Source organism: Balaenoptera physalus (genome assembly GCF_965194825.1).
Source record: "Balaenoptera physalus genome assembly, chromosome: 2".
Lineage (NCBI taxonomy): Eukaryota > Metazoa > Chordata > Mammalia > Artiodactyla > Balaenopteridae > Balaenoptera > Balaenoptera physalus.
Window position 1 is genome coordinate 66487302 of NC_138883.1, and position 18802 is coordinate 66506103.

The 18802-nt window shown below is 36.5% G+C and overlaps 1 protein-coding gene across 9 annotated transcripts in view; it reads right to left on the reverse strand.

Annotated features, from left to right (window-relative positions):
* ARHGAP5 (Rho GTPase activating protein 5) overlaps positions 1-18802 on the reverse strand; it is an 83737-nt gene that overhangs the window by 52841 nt on the left and 12094 nt on the right. For all 9 annotated transcript variants that reach the window (XR_014261123.1, XR_014261124.1, XR_014261125.1 and 6 more), the window contains exon 2: positions 13996-17883. Coding sequence is in view for 4 of the 9 variants with exons in the window: in XM_082452043.1 (XP_082308169.1) it covers positions 13996-17715 (3720 nt within the window). In the remaining 5 variants the exon portion in view is untranslated. The remainder of the gene's footprint in view (positions 1-13995; positions 17884-18802) is intronic.

Consider the following 18802-nt stretch of genomic DNA (forward strand, 5'->3'; position numbering starts at 1 on the left):
ATAGCTCTTTACAGAATCTGCTCTTCCACTTCAGCAATATCAGCAACACAACAAAGGAGAGCATCTAAGCCACATCCTCAAATATTCAATAAATACTATCAATACAATCAATAACACTGAAAAAAACAATACCTCAATTGCTTCATGTGTAACCAACAAACAAGAAAAACTTAAGTAGCAAAAAACAGTTGAGGAGGCTTTCAAAGAATAAATCCAGGAAACAAGAAATTTTGGACTTCTCTGTTCTCTTAAATTTATGATGGGATTCTTGAAATGAAAGATTAAAGAAGAAATGAGACAACCAGAGGCAAAATGTAAAGAAAGTGAAGAAAAAAACCCATTAAAGAAATGAATACCTCTTTAGTAAAAGACTCAATATGATTGAAAAATCAGAATAAAGTGGAAAAGATCATCAGAGTTCTCTTTTCTACTATATCATTTCTTTGACACACGCCAAAAAATACTTTTGCTCCCATTTTTAAAAGAAGTCTTAATCTTCTTCTCTCTGCTAGCTACTGCTCCAGAATTCTACTCCCTTTTGCAGAACAAACTCTACATAAATCATCTATACTAACTGTCTCCAATTCCTCTCCTTCCAGTCCCTCTTATATGTACTTATATTAGTTTATCACTCTCATCACTCCACTAAATCTGCTCTTATTAAGTTCACGAATGATTGTTTTGCAATAGTCAGTTCTCAGCTCTCATCTTACTTAACTTTTCAGCAGTCACTCTCTTCAGTGAACTTCAGGAGACGACCTCTATTATCTCACTTGTTCTCCCCTTATTAGTCTCCTTAGCTTGTCCCTCCTCGGCAACCTTGTAATACTGTGAATACTCCAGGCTTCAGTCCCTGCCCTTTTTTCTCAATATCTATAATCACCCTCTTGGTAATGTCATCCATATGCTGCTAACCCAAATTAATACCGCCAGCTCAGCTCTTTCTCCTGAACTCCAGACTCATTTGAAACCTTCTACCTGACTCTTCACTTGAATGTCTAAGAGATATTTCTGTCTTAATGTGCAAAACTGAACTCCTGATGATTTCCTTAAAATGAGCTCTATCTTCAGCCTTCTACATCTCAGTTGCTGGCAATTCCATCCTTTCAGCTGCCAGGCTAAAATCTTGGAGTCATTTTTGATCCCTCTTATTTTCTCACACCTGACTTCCAAATCTATGAGATCTTAACCATCTTCACTGCTAATTCCCTGGTCCATACAGCTATCACCATTTCACATATGTAGATTACTGCGTTGACTGCTCAATCAATCCTCCCTGCTTCTACCACCATTCTCTACATACCGTTCTCAATAAAGCACCCAGAATGATAGTGACCCACAAATAACAGCCTTCAAGGCCATATGTAATCTAGCATGCTTTGAACTCGGCTTCTATATATTCTGACCTCTTTTTCCTCTACTTTCTCCATCATTTTACTCCCTTCCCTTACTTCCTTGTGCAAGTAAGTTACACAGCTTACTTGCTTTTTTAGCATGTGACAACATGCTCCTAACTTAGGACTTTTGCACTGGCTGTCCCCTTTACCTTCTCAATGAGGCCTACATTGACTAATAAACATTGTAATCTATGGCCTGTCTTTCTCTAAGTACTGCCCAGTACTTCTAATCCCTCTTACACTGCTTTTCCTACCCACAAAACTATATAAATGTTCTCATATATCATCATCATCGTCATTATTATTTTGGTGTACGCCTGCTACAATTTAAGCTCCACACAAGGGCACGGATTTTTATCTGGTTTGTTCATTAACATACTCCAATGCTCTGGAATTCTGCTTGTGAAAAAGAGAAAAGTGCAAAGACAGTCGAGGTCTCTTCTGAAATAATGAATTTAATTTGTAGACTGAATGATCTCACCATGCACCAGGAAAGATAAACTAATAGGAGTAAACCATCAAGTTATAGACATATGCTGCTGAACTCAGTAAGCTTCAAAAATCTTAAAAGCATCTAGGCAGAAGAAACCAATGACCAACAAAGGAGGGAAAATATCAGGCTAGCCTCAAAGTTCTCACGAAAACTTGGGAAGTCAGAAGACTCTTCTATGTGAATATTCATGGCAAAAAGATTTGTCAAAGATTCTTTATTTAGCCAATATGTCATCCAAATGTGTGTAACAAGCAACTACAGAATTTTTTAAGTTCTCAAATATGTAATAGTTAATATTTAAATTATAGCACTCTCGAACTGCCTTCTTAAAAATCCTAAACACATAATGAAACATCATCGGGCGGAGACGGGGCATGGAGGATAAATTAAGAGCTTCGGATCAACATATACACACTACTATATAGAAAACAGATAACCAACAAGGACCTACTGTATAGCACAGGGAACTATACTCAATGTTTTGTAATAATCTACAAGGGAAAAGAATCTGAAAAAGAATAACTAGTAGTTCCTTTATTTCTCTCTCTCTCTTTTTTTGCTGATGAAGAATAAAAATAGATAACAAGAAAAAAGCAAACTAAAAAATAAATGTAAATGGATTAAGATCAAATCAGCTATAAAAGACTCTCAGACTTGGTACAAAACTAAACAGAGGGACTTCCCTGGTGGCACAGTCGTTAAGAATCTGCCTGCCAATGCAGGGGACACAGGTTCGAGCCCTGGTCTGGGAAGGTCCCACATGCCACAGACCAAGTAAGCCCGTGTGCCACAACTACTGAAGCCCATGCGCCTAGAGCCTGTGCTCTGCAACAAGAGAAGCCACCGCAATGAGAAGCTCGTGCACCACAACGAAGAGGAGCCCCCGCTTGCTGCAACTAGAGAAAAGCCCTCGCGCAGCAGCGAAGACCCAATGCAGCCAAAAACAAACAAAGAAACAAATTTATTTAAAAAAACACAAAAAACAAAAAACTAAACGTGACTAACTAACCACATGCCATTTAAACAGACTCCTAAAAACTGAAAACAAAATGATGGAAAAAGTAATGATTTTTTTTGTTTTTACAAGAGCAAGGTTAACATTGCAGCTGTCTTCAAAGCAAAAAGCTTTGAACTATACAAAAGAGACTCACTTGACAATTATCTAGAATTCAATCCACCAAGTAGCAGAAACAAAGTATAGCAGAAATATGTACCTCTATGGAAACAGAATAAGAAATTTTAAATGATCTCCTTTAGTCCTTGTCAGATCAAGTACACCAAAATTAATGACAATAAAGACGAATTAAGAAGGTTGATTTTAACAGATTTACGTATACTGATATATGTTACAGTTTAAGAACAGGATAAATAGTGTAATTCCATTCCATCAAAATAAATCATTTATGTTACTATTACAGCAAAACTTAAAAAACAAATACCAAACTATTGACAACAATACCCTTAAATTTAGAGCAGGGTAGAGAAAGAAAGAGAAAGAAAAGACTGGGGGGAGGTTATACAGAATTTTCACTGTAAGTTGTACATTTCCTTTTGTAAAGGAAGTACTTTTTGAAAAGATAAAGATCACTTGTGTAACCAGAAAAAAATCAAGATTTAAAAAATTATGTCTATGAGGGACTTCCCTGGTGGCACAGTGGTTAAGAATCCACCTGCCAATGCAGGGGACATGGGTTCAAACCCTGATCCGGGAAGATCCCACATGCCGCGGAGCAACTAAGCCCGTGCACCACAACTACTGAGCCTGCGCTCTGGAGCCCGCGAGCTACAACTACTGAGCCCGCGTGCCACAGCTACTGAAGCCCGTGTGCTTAGAGCCCGTGCTCCGCAACAAGAGAAGCCACCACAATGAGAAGCCCACACACCACAACGAAGAGTAGTCCCTGCTTGCCGCAACTAGAGAAAGCCTGCAAGTAGCAACGAAGACCCAACACAGCCAAGAACAGATTAATTAATTTAAAAATTTATGTCTATGATATATAAACTTTAATCCTCTTTTCAAAAAGGAAAGAAATAGGCAATCAAATTTCTCCCCAATGGCTTCCAATTTGAGTTTTCTCTGGTCTCGATATACTCTGTCCCACACTCATGAGATTCTCAACATAGCACAGCATGTTAAAAAATTCTGAGAAGTTGTGCAATTAAAGAACCTCAACACAGTTGAGTACATACTCATAGAAACTGCATAGAGTACACACACGCACGCGTGCGTGCACACACTCACAAGTACAAGCAAACCTGGGGGAATTTAAAGATCTGCGGGTCACATTAATGTCAATACCCTGTTTGCGATATTTTACTAGTTTTGCAAATGTTACCTTTGCGGGAAACTGGGCAAAGGGTGCATGGAATCTCTCTGCATTATTTCTTACAATGGTATGTCCATCTACAATTACCTCAAATTAAAACGATTTTTTTAAAAAAAGGTCATTGCAATAATCCAAGTAAGAAGTTATGATAGCCTCAACTAAGACTGTGACAATGAAATGGAAACAACATGTTTTACAGCAGAATAAAGATCAGAGAAGTAAGATAAATAGCAAGAGCATGTAGCTTTGACCCACAGTACCTCCTTCCTGAAAATACATTCTTACCCAATCATGGTGAGAATAGAGAAGTAACATCTATGACCTGTGAGGAAAAACCTGCCTTTCCTAATGAGCAAGTACAAACAAGCGTTGTATGACTGACTTCTAGAATCTCACAGGAATTTCATTAAAGACCACATTTGGCTACACGGGGTTTCTCAACTTCAGTATTACTGACATTTTGAATTGCAGGGTGTTTAGCAGCATCCCTGGCCTCAATCCAACAGATACCAGTAGCAACTCCTCACCTGACTTGTGACAGCCAAAAATGTCTCCAGGTATTGCCAGATGCTCCCTGCGGGTCAAAATTGACCCTGGTTGAGAACCATTGTGCTAGGCTAATAAAATCAAGGACTAAGAACTCAAGTTTGGGAGATGGCTACAGATATAGCCCTGGGAAGTCTGAGACTTTAACTTAAAAAAAAAAGTCAATACATAATTCAAGATAGAGAATCACTACTGTACGGTACACAAAGATGAATGATAATCATAACTGCCTTCAAAAAGCTTACAATGTAGTAAGAAAAATGAAACTTATTAAACTACAAAGCAATAAATAAATAAAACTACTATAAAGTGATTACTTTATGTGGGAAGAATAAGTATTACACCATAGCATAACACATCAATATAAGAAAGAAGTCTTTAGAGTCAGTACTCCATGAAGGTCTACTTAATCCTTTTTTTTTTTTTTTTTTTTTTTTAAATTCTCTAAAAGCTGTTAGGTGCTGGATGTTGTGAATGCTCTTTCAGACCCTTTAACCTAACACTAGGTGAAAAGAGGGAAGAGAAAATAACTGAGGGCAAATAAATGTGGTCTGGGTTCTTGTATACATGTATCAGACAAACTGGTTCCTACACTGATTCATCTCTAAGATGACACCTTCCTATAAAGCATTTCAACATATATTATCTACCTGGCAGGTATTTCATTAATGCCATTAAAAACTTTACTAACAAAATATTAAACCTGGAGTCACCTGGAGAGGGTCTTAGCAAAACATCTAGCTATTCAAGTTAAGGATGAGTAGATTTCTTCCCAACTTCCCTAAAAATATTTTTTCAAGTGTATTCAAATCAAAGTAAGTTTTATATTATACCCAGCATTTCATTCTTAAAACCATTATCTCTCCCTTTGCTTCCCATGTCATCTGTTAGGTTCTTTCTGTCACTCTAAAGATTACCAATCAGAGCATCAGTAAAGAATGAGACAAATTCAAGCGTGTTCTTCTCTTCTCTTACATCAACAGAGGTTCTAGAGTCCATATATACTTTAGAAAGTATATATGAAACCCTTAAAATGCCACTAAAATTTTGTGAACGTGCATTTTTCCAGGAAAAATACCCAAACCTTTCCTCAGATTTTCGAAGGCTAAGAACAATTTCCAAAAAGCTCAGAACAACTACACACACATACACAAACAAACATATGCAAGGTGTACCTTTATATGGACAAAGTTAGATACTAACTCAAGATCACTTTTGTCACACCCTTATATTTTGTTGTAAGAACTGTAAAATCAGATATTACTACTTTTAAAAAGCAGTCCTAGGGGCTTCCCTGGTGGCGCAGTGGTTGAGAATCTGCCTGCTAATGCAGGGGACACAGGTTCGAGCCCTGGTCTGGGAAGATCCCACATGCCGCGGAGCAACTAGGCCCATGAGCCACAACTACTGAGCCTACGCGTCTGGAGCCTGTGCTCCGCAACAAGAGAGGCCACGACAGTGATAGGCCCGCGCACTGCGATGAAGAGTGGCCCCCGCTTGCCGCAACTAGAGAAAGCCCTAGCACAGAAATGAAGACCCAACATAGCAATCAATCAATCAATAAATCTTTAAAAAAGAAAAGAAAAGCAGTCCTCCTTCCGCTGAGGTTTCTCTTAACAGTCATAGATTAAGCCCTCTTGAGGACTCTTTCAACACATCAGCTGAGATGACAAGAAAACATTACAGAGCTGAAAATCATAAAACTATACCTACTGTGGAAATAACTCTTCTAGGTTTGAGTGGGATGATCTGTAGTATATACATTTTTGGAGCACATAAAATTGACAACCCTATAAACTCACTTATAAGTCTTGGAATAGTAACAATTGGCCATTGATATAAAATTATAGTAAGAACACAGTATTCTATGTTATAGAGGTAAAGTGCCTCCTTGATGTATTAACTAAATACAGTCTAACAATTAATATAATGAATGTGCTGCAGAAGAGTAATTTCAATAATTTGTGCTATGCCAGTTTTTGCTAAACATTCAACATGCTGTTCTGAAAGCTAAGAAAAAAACACAAAGTTTGAATAGAAAGCCACACTGAAGACATTTACATTTGCTTTTAAATTAGTGAAAACAACCATACCACTGACATAATCATTTAAATTGAGTCTTATTAAAACACATCAGTCAAAATATACTTTAAAAACTAACCATCTCGTTACATTTCATTCTGAATTTGAAGAGTAATAGATCATGGTCAACCCAACAGCACAGAACAAATTCAAAGAAACAGCAAATAGTAAAATGCAGGCAGAAATACTCACATTATATATCCACACTTACGTCATACCATAAATTGATGTTGCCAGCACCAGAAATGCTACTAAAGAAACCAATTTTAACTTTATGAGAAATTTCAGAAACACCTTAGAACTAATCAATCAGAGGTAGAACATATTTAGCCAATATGAAAGCAATAAAAATCGTTACTAAGACTCCTAAGTAAATGCTTTCCAAATGAAATGAGAGATATGAAAGAACCAAAAGTTTTACTAACCTTGATGAAAATATAAAATATGTTTAATTTTCACCAAAATCAAATGTACTAGACTGAATTCCTGAGAGCAGAGCCCATGACCAAGTCATCCCTGTATCCTTAGCTTTGGACAGTGTTCAGGCATAGAAGGCATTCAGTAAGATGCTTGTTGACTAAAACAACAGTTTCCTTGAGTCAAAATAAATGTAATTATTTAAAAAAACACATAAATGGTTCTTTCATTACCACTACAAAAACAAAGCTATATACTCCTACTGACTTCAACTGATCATAGTACAACATACTATGCTAGGCCATGGAGATCAACTATAAACAACATATAAATCTAGCCTGCATTAGACACTGCAGTTTTCATCCCTTAGAAATTACCCGAATTTGGGGGAAGCCAACCTCACCCAGAGCTCTAAAGGCTCAGGCCTACGTTCAATAGCATAATTCTCCACCCCTGGCCAGACTTTACTGGTCAGGAATGGATATAAGACCCAACTCATGGCAATGAGTCTGGAAAAGATGCTGGTTGAGGAATCTGGGAAAGCAGTTTTCTCATTCTTCTGATCATACTTCCTTTATAAAAGTGACCCTCACTCTCTCCCCTAAGGAAGTGTCTGCAAGGTAATAACGTATATAATGGGCACCCTATTATCAACTGCCCAGAAATATAACCAAGGTACTCCCCAAAAAATAGGTGAAAAATAGAAAACCTGAAACTGTCGAGCAGGTCAAGACTTTGTTAAACGACTTAGCTCATTAAACAAAGTGCAAACTACTCTATCTGTATCTGATCTGTTAAGTATTGCTCTTCCAATAGTAAGCTCTTTAAGCATCCAATTTTTATTTAGCTTTAATTATAACTCTTTCAAGAACCTCAGATGTGAACACTGACAGTCAGTTAAGTGACTGTCAAGAGGTTAAGTGAGATACACTAAAAATAAAAAGCAAACTTACCCTATAACTTATACATTTTGATATAGACAAACAGCAGTTCATCACAGACATATTTTCATATATTTCATTACTTTTATATCTGGAATGAACAATCTATAAATCAAGAGAAAATTCTGGTCACCACTGTTTGGCTGACAGTATTTTCAAAAGGCATTTTACTTAATAAAGACTGTAGGTTCTAGAAGTCAGAAGTCAAACAATTCTAAACTTAAGATTTACTATACTCTAAAGGATCTACCCTATTAACAGTTTGGTATCCATTCACTATCTACTAATATTAAATTAACATCTTCGACTCAATATATACATATAGATATCTCTTCAGTTTTTTTGAAGAAAACATACCTATTTTGGTATTCTTCCCTAAACAGGCTCCAAACCCTAGTATAATGGCTAAAGCAGCAGAATCTTCTAAGATACTATCTGATAGAGGGGTTTAATAAGAAGGGACCAATAAAATACAGAGATAATAATAAGGACTGGATGGAACATTTGAGAGTAAAATAGGAGTTGGTAGTTGCTAATATAAATAAGAGGATGAAAAGATTCATGACCTGGAAATAAGACAGGAAAACAATTTTAAAGAAAAGCTCAAAATGAAAAATCATTAGAATACCAGCTTATTCTAATGCACCACAAAATTCACAAAGTATTCTACTATTTACTATCTGAATCAAGCTGACAGCACTGAAATGGATACTGAAGAAAAAACAAACTAGCTTAAACACAAGTATACCTCACTTCATTGAATGGATGTTAACAACTGGCAATTTTATCAATACAACTCAAATTTTCTCATTCAGTTCATTCTCTTAAGCACTATTTTTCAAGCACCTGTTAAGTTACGAAGTCAATTCAGTAGGTCACAACCAGCACCTCTTTTTTCACTGCAATAGACTAGAAAATCAAAATAACTTATAAAGTAGGTATTGTTTTGCAAGATTTCCTTTACATAGAAATATTTATGTCTATAACAGGTCATGACTTAAGAAAATCCTTGCAAATCAAGAAATGTCTTAGGGGTTTTGTTCCCACAACTAACACTAAACTCATTTTGGGGTACAGAACAAAAGATAATTAAGCATAAAGCCTTCTCTGATTGGCAGGAATGACAACTAAAGCCCACATTAAGAGAAACAGATCTTTGAGCCTTCCTTAGATGCCACTAATGCACAAAAGTTATAATTTTCCAATATCAAGGAATCTGAGAAAATATTCCTAGACTATAGTTCTCATCTTGGAGTCAAAGAATGAAGGTAAAGAGAATGAACTTTTCTCTTAGAGAGAAAAAAAAAAAGTAGTACATAAATTCAGGATCAGAAATCACAGGAGTATTTAATTTAAAAATGAGTCAGGAGATTAATCCAGCAAATGGGACAAAGGACTATCCTGAAATACAGAGTATACTGGGATATTTCAGGCCTGAAGCACACTATAATAGCATTTATTGAGCACTGGTGTATGTCAGGCACTTGAGACACACAGTTCCAATTTCTACCACAATTCCAAGGGAAACATTACAATTCCTAATTTACAGGTGAGGGAATGAGCTAAGAAAGGGTAAGTGGTCTATTTTTACTCTCCCTACCTTTAAGGATCCTCGCTGCTCCTTGGCTATTCAACATTGGTCTAGGGTGTGTTAGGCACTCCTCTGTATTCACTCCCTAGGTCATTTCATCTACTGCCATCTCTACTTCATTGTCTCCGAAATACTTATCTCCAACTCAGACCTCTTCTCTGAGGACCTATATACCTAACTGCCTATTTGACATCTCCACTTGAACTCTGAAAGTTTTAATTTCCATCCCTCCACTCCACACCTGGCAAATTTCCAATGCTCTACGTCAGGAACAGCATCATCACTGATTAAGCTGCACAAGCTAGAAACCAAGGAGATATCTTTCCTATCTCTTTCATCATCTTTACGCTTCCCCCACATATGCAATACGTTATCAAATCTTATGTATTTTAAGTATTTCTCAAATCCATCCCATTCTGTCCATTGCCACCACTCTCCCTCCCCACTCCAACTATTCAAAGCTTTTATCATGATTCGCTTAAACTACTGTAAATGCCTACTGGTCTTCTGTATCACTCAACCCATACTCCATACTGAAACCCACTGATTTCAGATCCACTAACTCTGTTAATTTCAATTTACTCTTAGGCTAAATAACAAAAATTCCTAACAGTGCTAAAAAGGTCTGCATCTAGTCCCTAATCTCAAATCTCTCCTTGTATTATTCTCTCCCACAGATCAGGTATCAGCAAACTACGGCCTAGGGGACCAATCCACCCTGCTGCCTGTTTTTAAAAATAGCCATACTGGGCTTCCCTGGTGGTGCAGTGGCTAAGAATCCGCCTATGGATGCAGGGGACACGGGTTCGTGCCCTGGCCCAGGAAGATCCCACATGCCGCGGAGCAACTAAGCCCCTGCGCCACAACCACTGAGCCTGCGCTCTAGAGCCCGCAAGCCACAACTACTGAGCCCGCGTGCCCCAACTACTGAAGCCCGCGTGCCTAGAGCCCGTGCTCCGCAACAAGAGAAGCCCCCACTCACCACAACTAGAGAAAAGCACGCACGCAGCAACAAAAACCCAACACAGCCAAAAATAAATAAATAAATAAATAAAAAGAAGCCATACTCATTCATTTACATATTGTCCATGCCTGCTTTTTTTTACAGCAGATCTGAGCAATTATAATACAGGAGGTATTACCTTCAAAGTCTCAAATATTTATTATCTTGCTCTTTACAGAAAGTTTGCCAACGACAGCTTTAGATCAATGACTAGCCACAGTGACCTCCTTTAAGAACATGCACATTCTATTCATTCAGCATTAAATATTCTTCCATCCACCCAACCATTCCCCTAATTAAGTCCTATTCATCTATCAGATCTGACAAAATGACAAGTCTCAGGGAAGCCTTTACTCACCCTTGTAGAGCAGTATATCCCAATTCAGATTAGCCACATTTCAAGTGTTCAACAGCCTCACATGGCTTGGAAGGACAGCTCCAAGTCAGAGGTCTGTGTATTTGGGAGCACTCTGTTCTGTTTTACTGGTAAATGTGCCTGTCTCTGAGCCAACAGCACATTATGTTAAATACTAAAGTTTTACATTATCTGACAGAATAAGCACATATATCATCACCACTCTACCTCTGCCTTTCTTCTTCAAAAGTGTCCTGGCTATTCAATATTTGGTTTTACTATTTACTCTTCCATGTTTGTATTAGAATCAGTGCAAAATTTCTTGAAAAATCTTTGACACTTTGAATGAAACAACACTGAATCTAGAGATAAGTCTGAACAGCAATAATTTCTTTATGATAAGCCATATTCATGGACAGGAAGGCAATAGTTACTCCATTTATTTAGATCTTCTTTAATGTCTTACAATAAAGTTTTATAGTTTTCCACATGGAGGTTTGCACATGATGTTACAATTACTCCCAGGCACTTGATAATCTGCCATGCTTTCATAAATGGTGTCTTCTATGATTATGTTTTCTAGTTGTTTACTGCTGATGTATAGAGATGCAACTGACAATTACTGATCTTACATGGAGCAGTTTTGCTCTTTTATTAATACTAATAATTTATCTGTAGATACTTTTTGGCTTTTACATAGGCAATCGTATCATCAGCCGAGAATGACAATTTTGTTTTTTCCTTTCCAATGCTCATCCTTTTAATTTTTTTTCTTATCATACTGCTTTAACTAGGATCTCAGTATAATACCAAATGGAAGTGGTGATGGTGTGTACATTCTGTCTTGTTCCTGGTTGAAAAGGGAATCCATTTCCCTAATTAGGATGATGCTTGTTGTAGATTTCACTTGTTTGCATATTTATAGATACCTTTTCTCAAGTAAGTTCTCATCTGTTCATAATTTAGTAGCTTTCTCATGAATTAAATTTTATCAAGTGCTTTTTATATACATTGTTGGATTTTTTTTTTTTTTGGTATTATATATTCACAATCCCTTATGTAAAACCCTTAGGGTAAGATATTTTAGAATTCAGAAAATTTTAGTCATCATCCCTACTGTACAGTACAAAAAACGTCTATTAGGTAACAACCCCAACAAACTGTGGGTCAGTACCTGTATTCAAATACATTAATACACTTGCAGTGAACTATATGGATATTCACTCTAAATAAGACAATGCTTGTATGTAGCCTCACACATTAGTTCAAGTCAGGTTTTCCCACCAAGAACAGGGTAAATCAGATTACGCTGCCAAGTTCTAAACAAACTTTTGGTTTTCAGAGGTTACTGGATTTCAAAATTGCAGTTAAGGGTCTGTAGACCTGAACTTTATTTAGAATTTTTGCATGTGCACTCATAAGTAAAATGGGACTATAATTTTCCTTTCTTATATTATCCTTCACTGGTTCTGGAATTAAGAATAGATAACTTCAGAGAATGAATTAAAGAATGTATTATCCTATTCTATTTTCTGGATTTGTAGAACATTGGAATGATCTGTTCCTTAAAAAGTCTCCTGTAAAATTACCTGGGTCTGGTATTTTTATGGCAAGATGTAACTACTACTTCATGATTTATTTAATAGTTACAGGATTATTCTAAACTTTGTCGAGGAGTTTAACTTTGTTTAAACTTTCAAATTTGTTGACATAAAATTGTTGATAGTATTCTCTACTATCTTATTAATCTGATCTATCTGTAATTATATTCACCTTTTCATTCTCAGTATTTATGCCTTCTCTTTTTATCTGATCAATCTTGCCAGATCTTTGTCTGTAATTTTCTAGTCTAAAAAATGTTAACCATCATCTGAGCCGACAGTGAGCTGTAATCTTTTTGCAACGGCAACATCAAAGATCACTGATCACCGTAACAAATATAATAATAATTTAAAAGTTTGGAATATTGCGAGAATTACCAAAATATAACATGGAAGCAAGTAAGAAGTAAGCAAATGCTATTGGAAAAATGGTGCTGATGAAGACTTGCTTGTTGCAGGGTTGCTAAAAACCTTCAATTTGTAAAAAATGCAGTATCTGAGAAGCGCAGAAAGCAAACTGCAATAAAACAAGCTATGCCAATGTATCAAATTAATATTGCAAAACTGGTAGATCAAAAGGGAAAAAACAAACAAATGGGAAGCTTACAGACAAACAGAAAAAAATGAACAAAATCAGGCTTCCCTGGTGGCGCAGTGGTTGAGAATCTGCCTGCTAATGCAGGGGACATGGGTTCGAGCCCTGGTTTGGGAAGATCCCACATGCCGCGAACAACTAGGCCCGTGAGCCACAACTACTGAGCCTGCGCGTCTGGAGCCTGTGCTCCACAACAAGAGAGGCCACGATAGTGAGAGGCCCGCGCACTGCAATGAAGAGTGGCCCCCGCTTGCCACAACTAGAGAAAGCCCTCGCACAGAAACGAAGACCCAACACAGCCAAAAATAAGAATAAATAAATAAATTTAAAAAAAAATCACTTTATATCTGAGTTTCTGCAGAGAGAATACACATATTCAGCTAGAACTTTTATGCTGAAGAATATGAAATCAAACTTCCACCCCAAATAAGATAAAGCACAATAAAATGTAATAAGTAACAAAAAACAATCTGCCCTCACAAAATACTCAGAAAATTTAAAAAAGCTGTCAATTATATTTACTGAATGACACAGGCAGCCTAAGTTCTCACTGATGTCAAATCCATTCTCTTAAAAAATAATAATAATTTTTTAAAAGTCAAAAGCAAACATCTTTAGAAACATTATGAACCATACATTAAACTTACCTTTTTATCTTCTTTTACTTTGTGGGTTTTCTTCTTCATTTTCTTATCATCTAACTCCTGGTCTGAAGTGATTGCAGGATTATCAATACCACCTTTCCAAGTTTCAACAGGAGAAAGAAGTGGATCTTCTTCACTTCCACGATGTCTTCCTTTTCTTTTTGTTTTAGAAGTGGTGAAAGCTTCATCATCACTTGCATCTGAATGCGTTCTTCTGTAGTATGACTTGGCTTTACTGAATAGGGTTTTAGATTTGTATTTGTATTTTGAAGGTCTCCGTTCCCCATGACTTTTTGAGATTCTATCAGAAAATCCATTTTCTTCATCTCCTTGGGTGTTATTCACAAATGAGTTTCGAATTTTAATAATGCGATTCTGACTATCATCTGGGACAACATATATCTCATCAGAATAGCCCTTCTGTTTGAAAATTGTGTCAATGGGTTCTGAATAGTTATCTGAAGGATCCATATCTTCAGGATGTGCCAAAGGCACCCGGGAGGTCTGTTTTCTTGGATTTTTACCAATACCAGCTTCAATTGTTTTTAAAAGGTTTGGATCCAACTTTTTCACATTTGTCTTAGGTACAACTGGTTTAGGTTTAATAGGTGGAGGCACTTTATGGTTGCGTTCATGGTCATGACAGTTTGGTGTGCTGTGAATAGGATATTCATTTCCTTCCAAATCTAATCTATATCTGGAACGGTCACTGGGCGTTGGAAGCAACTGTACATCATCCCCAATTGGACTATAAGGAGGTGGTGCTTCTGTATCATCATCTGAATCAGGGTAGTTGTTATAGGGAAAACAGTCTCTGGGAGATGGCAGGAAAACATCTTCACTTTGATGGGTTGATTCCCTTGTATTATCAGATAAATAGGAATTTTCTATCATACTTTTTTTCTCTAGAACATCACTGAAAAACAGTGTAAAGACCTCAGTTTGCCGATGATACTGAGATAAAGAATACAGTGCCGTAAATTTAGCAGTGATCTCAGTTGCAATGTGTTCTCCTTCAGTCATTAACTCTTTGATGGCTTCGTTTTCAAAAAAGTCTGCTTGGCTGTCAGTAACTGCCACCAGCTGTACAGGAATGGTGTCCTGAACTTCTGACAGAAATGCTCGAAGCATTCCCATTGATGCTTTCCGTTTGGCAGAATAAACTAATATATACCCATGAACCAGTTCATCTTTCCTTACTCCAATTGAGGAATGGTATGATAATATTGTGATCTGTATTCGCCTCCTTTTTTCACCAATGATTTTATCAAGCATTAGTGAATTATTCTGTCCAGCTTGAGCAGCACTGCAAGAATGAGAATCAAGGAAGGGTGAAAGAATAAGATCCACACTAAATGGATCACCACACATGGCACACATGACAATTCTCAAGTCAGCTTCTGATACATCCTTATTGGTGGGAACTGGGCTCACCACATCTAAATTATGTTTAACTGATTCTAATACTCCTCTTAGAGCTTGCTTTATTTGGGTTTCATTAAATTTACGAGGATATGTACCAGCAGGTACATCTACAAAAGGACATTGTAATTTGTTTGCCAACTGTTGCCCTTGGTGCCTGAGAATTGGTAGATTCTTACTAATAGAATCTCTCTGATTAGCCAGAATTAATGTAAATGGAAGGTTAGCCATATACTTATCTTTTCTGATCTGAGAAGCTTCCGTTCTTATTTTTCCAATAAATTCCCCAATAAAATTCAGTGACTCAATGGAATTAAATACACAGAAGCACCCATGTGGTTTAAAGGCAGCAGTCCACAACTGACTCAAAAAGTAAGGCGACTTGGCATCAACGGGCCGAAGATCAAGTTCATAAATTTTTCCATCTAAGGCATACTCATCATCAGTGGATTGTGTCCTTATCTCATTTGCTAGTTCTTGGGAAAGGCCATCCTTCCCTAAAATGAAAAGGTTAACTTTATCTATATTGGTACTATCATGATACAACCGTAAGCGGCCATGATCCAACTGCAAAAGACTGCTGGCAAGTAACTGCTCTACTTTAATGTCTGTACAGTTTTGGCCACTAAGACATGTTTCTTTAGTGGGATGATAAACAAATCCTATATGCTTAAGTAGAAGAGACTCCCTATCAGGTGCAAGTTTCTGTAAAGCTTTGTATCTAGGTTCTTCACTCAAAACTGTATGAATTTCACTCATTTTATCTGAACTAGGTGTTGCATTAAGATCTAAATCATAAAAAAGTTCAGAATGTTCAAAAAGCATTTCCTGAAACTCTTCTTTGGCTTTTTCAACTATTTCTCGCTGATGCCTACCATACACCTCTTTGCTATCAGCCTCAGTGATATATTTGAAGGCTTCATCCTCCATAACAAAGCACATAACTTCCTCCCATGGCTGCCCAGGTGAAATAAACTGAATTTTTTCCAAAGTCTTCTTGAATTTTTCCTTCATTTCTACCCTCCTCTTCTCTGATATTAGATGTTGTACATGGTTCTGATAGACTTTTTCAGCTTCTAAAGTGCTCAGGAGGTCAAATGGGATCCGTCTATCATTAATTTTGTCTATATGGTCAGTTTCATCCCAAGGTGTTTTTTCTAGCACCACAAAACATAACTGAAAATCTGCTCTCTTTTCCATTAACTTCAAAGCTTCTGACCAATTCAAATGTTCAATCTCTTCTAGGTTTGGCAAAAGAGTGTTAAAAGCTCTTGGTAAAGTATTTATATATTCTTCTCTTCTTTTTCTTATATGTTCCTGTTTAAGTTGTTCTATATGTTTTGAGAACGTATTTCTGGCCTTTCTTGTTCCCTCTAAGTTGATGTATTCCTCATAATCAGGATGATTTTTCAATTTGTTACTAACAGTTTTCCAAGTTGCATGATAATCTCTCACAGTCTGCACAAGTTTTTCAAACTTATCTGTTGCTGTGACAACAAGTTGTCTCTGCGTTTTATAAGCATCCAGATAGGGAATAATTTTAGGCTTGCCACGAGTTTTATCCAGCATTTGTACCAGTGCAGTGAAACATGTCTCAATGTTGACATTAAATCGTGCAGATGTTTCCACTACAAGAAGGTTCTTTTTGTTTGAAGCAAATGCCTGAACTTCTCTAAGATAATGATCCACACATTCATCACATTTAGTTGCTGCTATTATTACAGGTTTTTTTGATTTTGATAGTTGGACAAAAAGGTTATTTACAAATTTAAGTTGATCATCAAACTTCCTATTGCATCCCTGACTTACATCAATGCACAATAAAAATCCATCTACATTGAGCTTCCCTTCAGGCATCTGCTTCTGTTCAAAGTCTTGCTCCAAGCCTAGTTGATCAGTGCAAATGTACATTAGTTTTTCTGCTGACTGCAATTTAGAGGCAGCTGCACGTTTTATATATGGTTGCAAATTCGTACTCCGATGAGGCAAGAAAGTCTGGTCATCAATGAACTCAGTTTGTTCAATGACATGAATTTTGCATTCTACTCCATCTTCACCACTTTGTGTTATGTCACCCCAGTACAAAAAGTGATCATTGTTTACTACTCGTCCTCCAAAGTCAATGGTGCTAAGCACAGAAGTATGCTCTGGATAATATTCATCTGCTTTTGAGCGTACAAATCTATTGCACAAACAAGACTTTCCAACTCCACAGTTACCTTTGTCTTTTTCAGTCCCAGAGAGTCCAACTACACTGATGGTATAGGATGGGGGGCGAGGCTCTTTGTTTTTTGCCATCATAACTCTCTTGTCATGTCTCTACATTCATAAAGATAACCAGATATACTTCTCATTCTGAAAATAAAATCATCTCAAAATACAGATCCCGAATTTCAGAACTATATTTGGTTCTTTGTATTTCCCTCATTTCTGTGCAGAAAGGTCTTCAAGATCATATGGATCATCTTCCTAGAAAGAGAAAAAGGACAAATCTTAATCATGAATTACACATGTCGAATTATATACATATTAAAGATGTTCATAACAAAGCCCCAGACAAGTTAACAATGTTACATGTATTTTAAGAAATCACCAAAGACAGTTTATGATTTACTGTTATAAATGCAAGATGACCTCAAAATTTAAGACAAATCTAACAACTAAATAAACTAAATACAAATTTTAATGTGATCTTACAAACTTTAAAATAAAACCCTCTTAACCAAATGTGCATTTTGTTTCTATTTCTTCCTATGAGTTTGAGAAAACAACTAGTCCTTTCCCCTCCCTCAATTTTCCTGCCTTTTCTGACTGGAGGCTGGCTATGTTTGACGATAACATACTAGTTGCGTTAACAACTCTCTCACAATTTTAAAAAACTATCTGCTTTCTATAACATGGCTTCTCAAAACTTATTCCCTAAAATGGAATTTCGTATGAATTTAGCAAGATTTTAGAATTAAAAAAAATTTTCAAGAAGTTTCAACATACTCCTGTGAAATCTATCAAATTTTATATCTAAAACCAATTAAGAATATTCATATACTTAAACAAGGAAATAGAAATAAATGAACAGTTAATACAAATAATGACAGCGTTTAACTAGATCAATGCTTCTCAAACGATCTAAGGACCAACTTTTATTTCATATCTGTAAGTCAATTTTTAAAAATACAATGAATGAAATGTTTAAAAAATCTAGGTCCCAGTTTCTTATTAGATTCAAGAGACACAAAATTACTATCAAATTGTTTCTAAATGTTTTTGATTTCTGCATTTATTCTCTCTCAGAGTATTTACGAAGAGCTCACAGATCACATTTTGAGTAGCACAAAGCTAAATAATTTTACGATTATATATTTGAGAAAATCTTTTAGAATTATTTGAT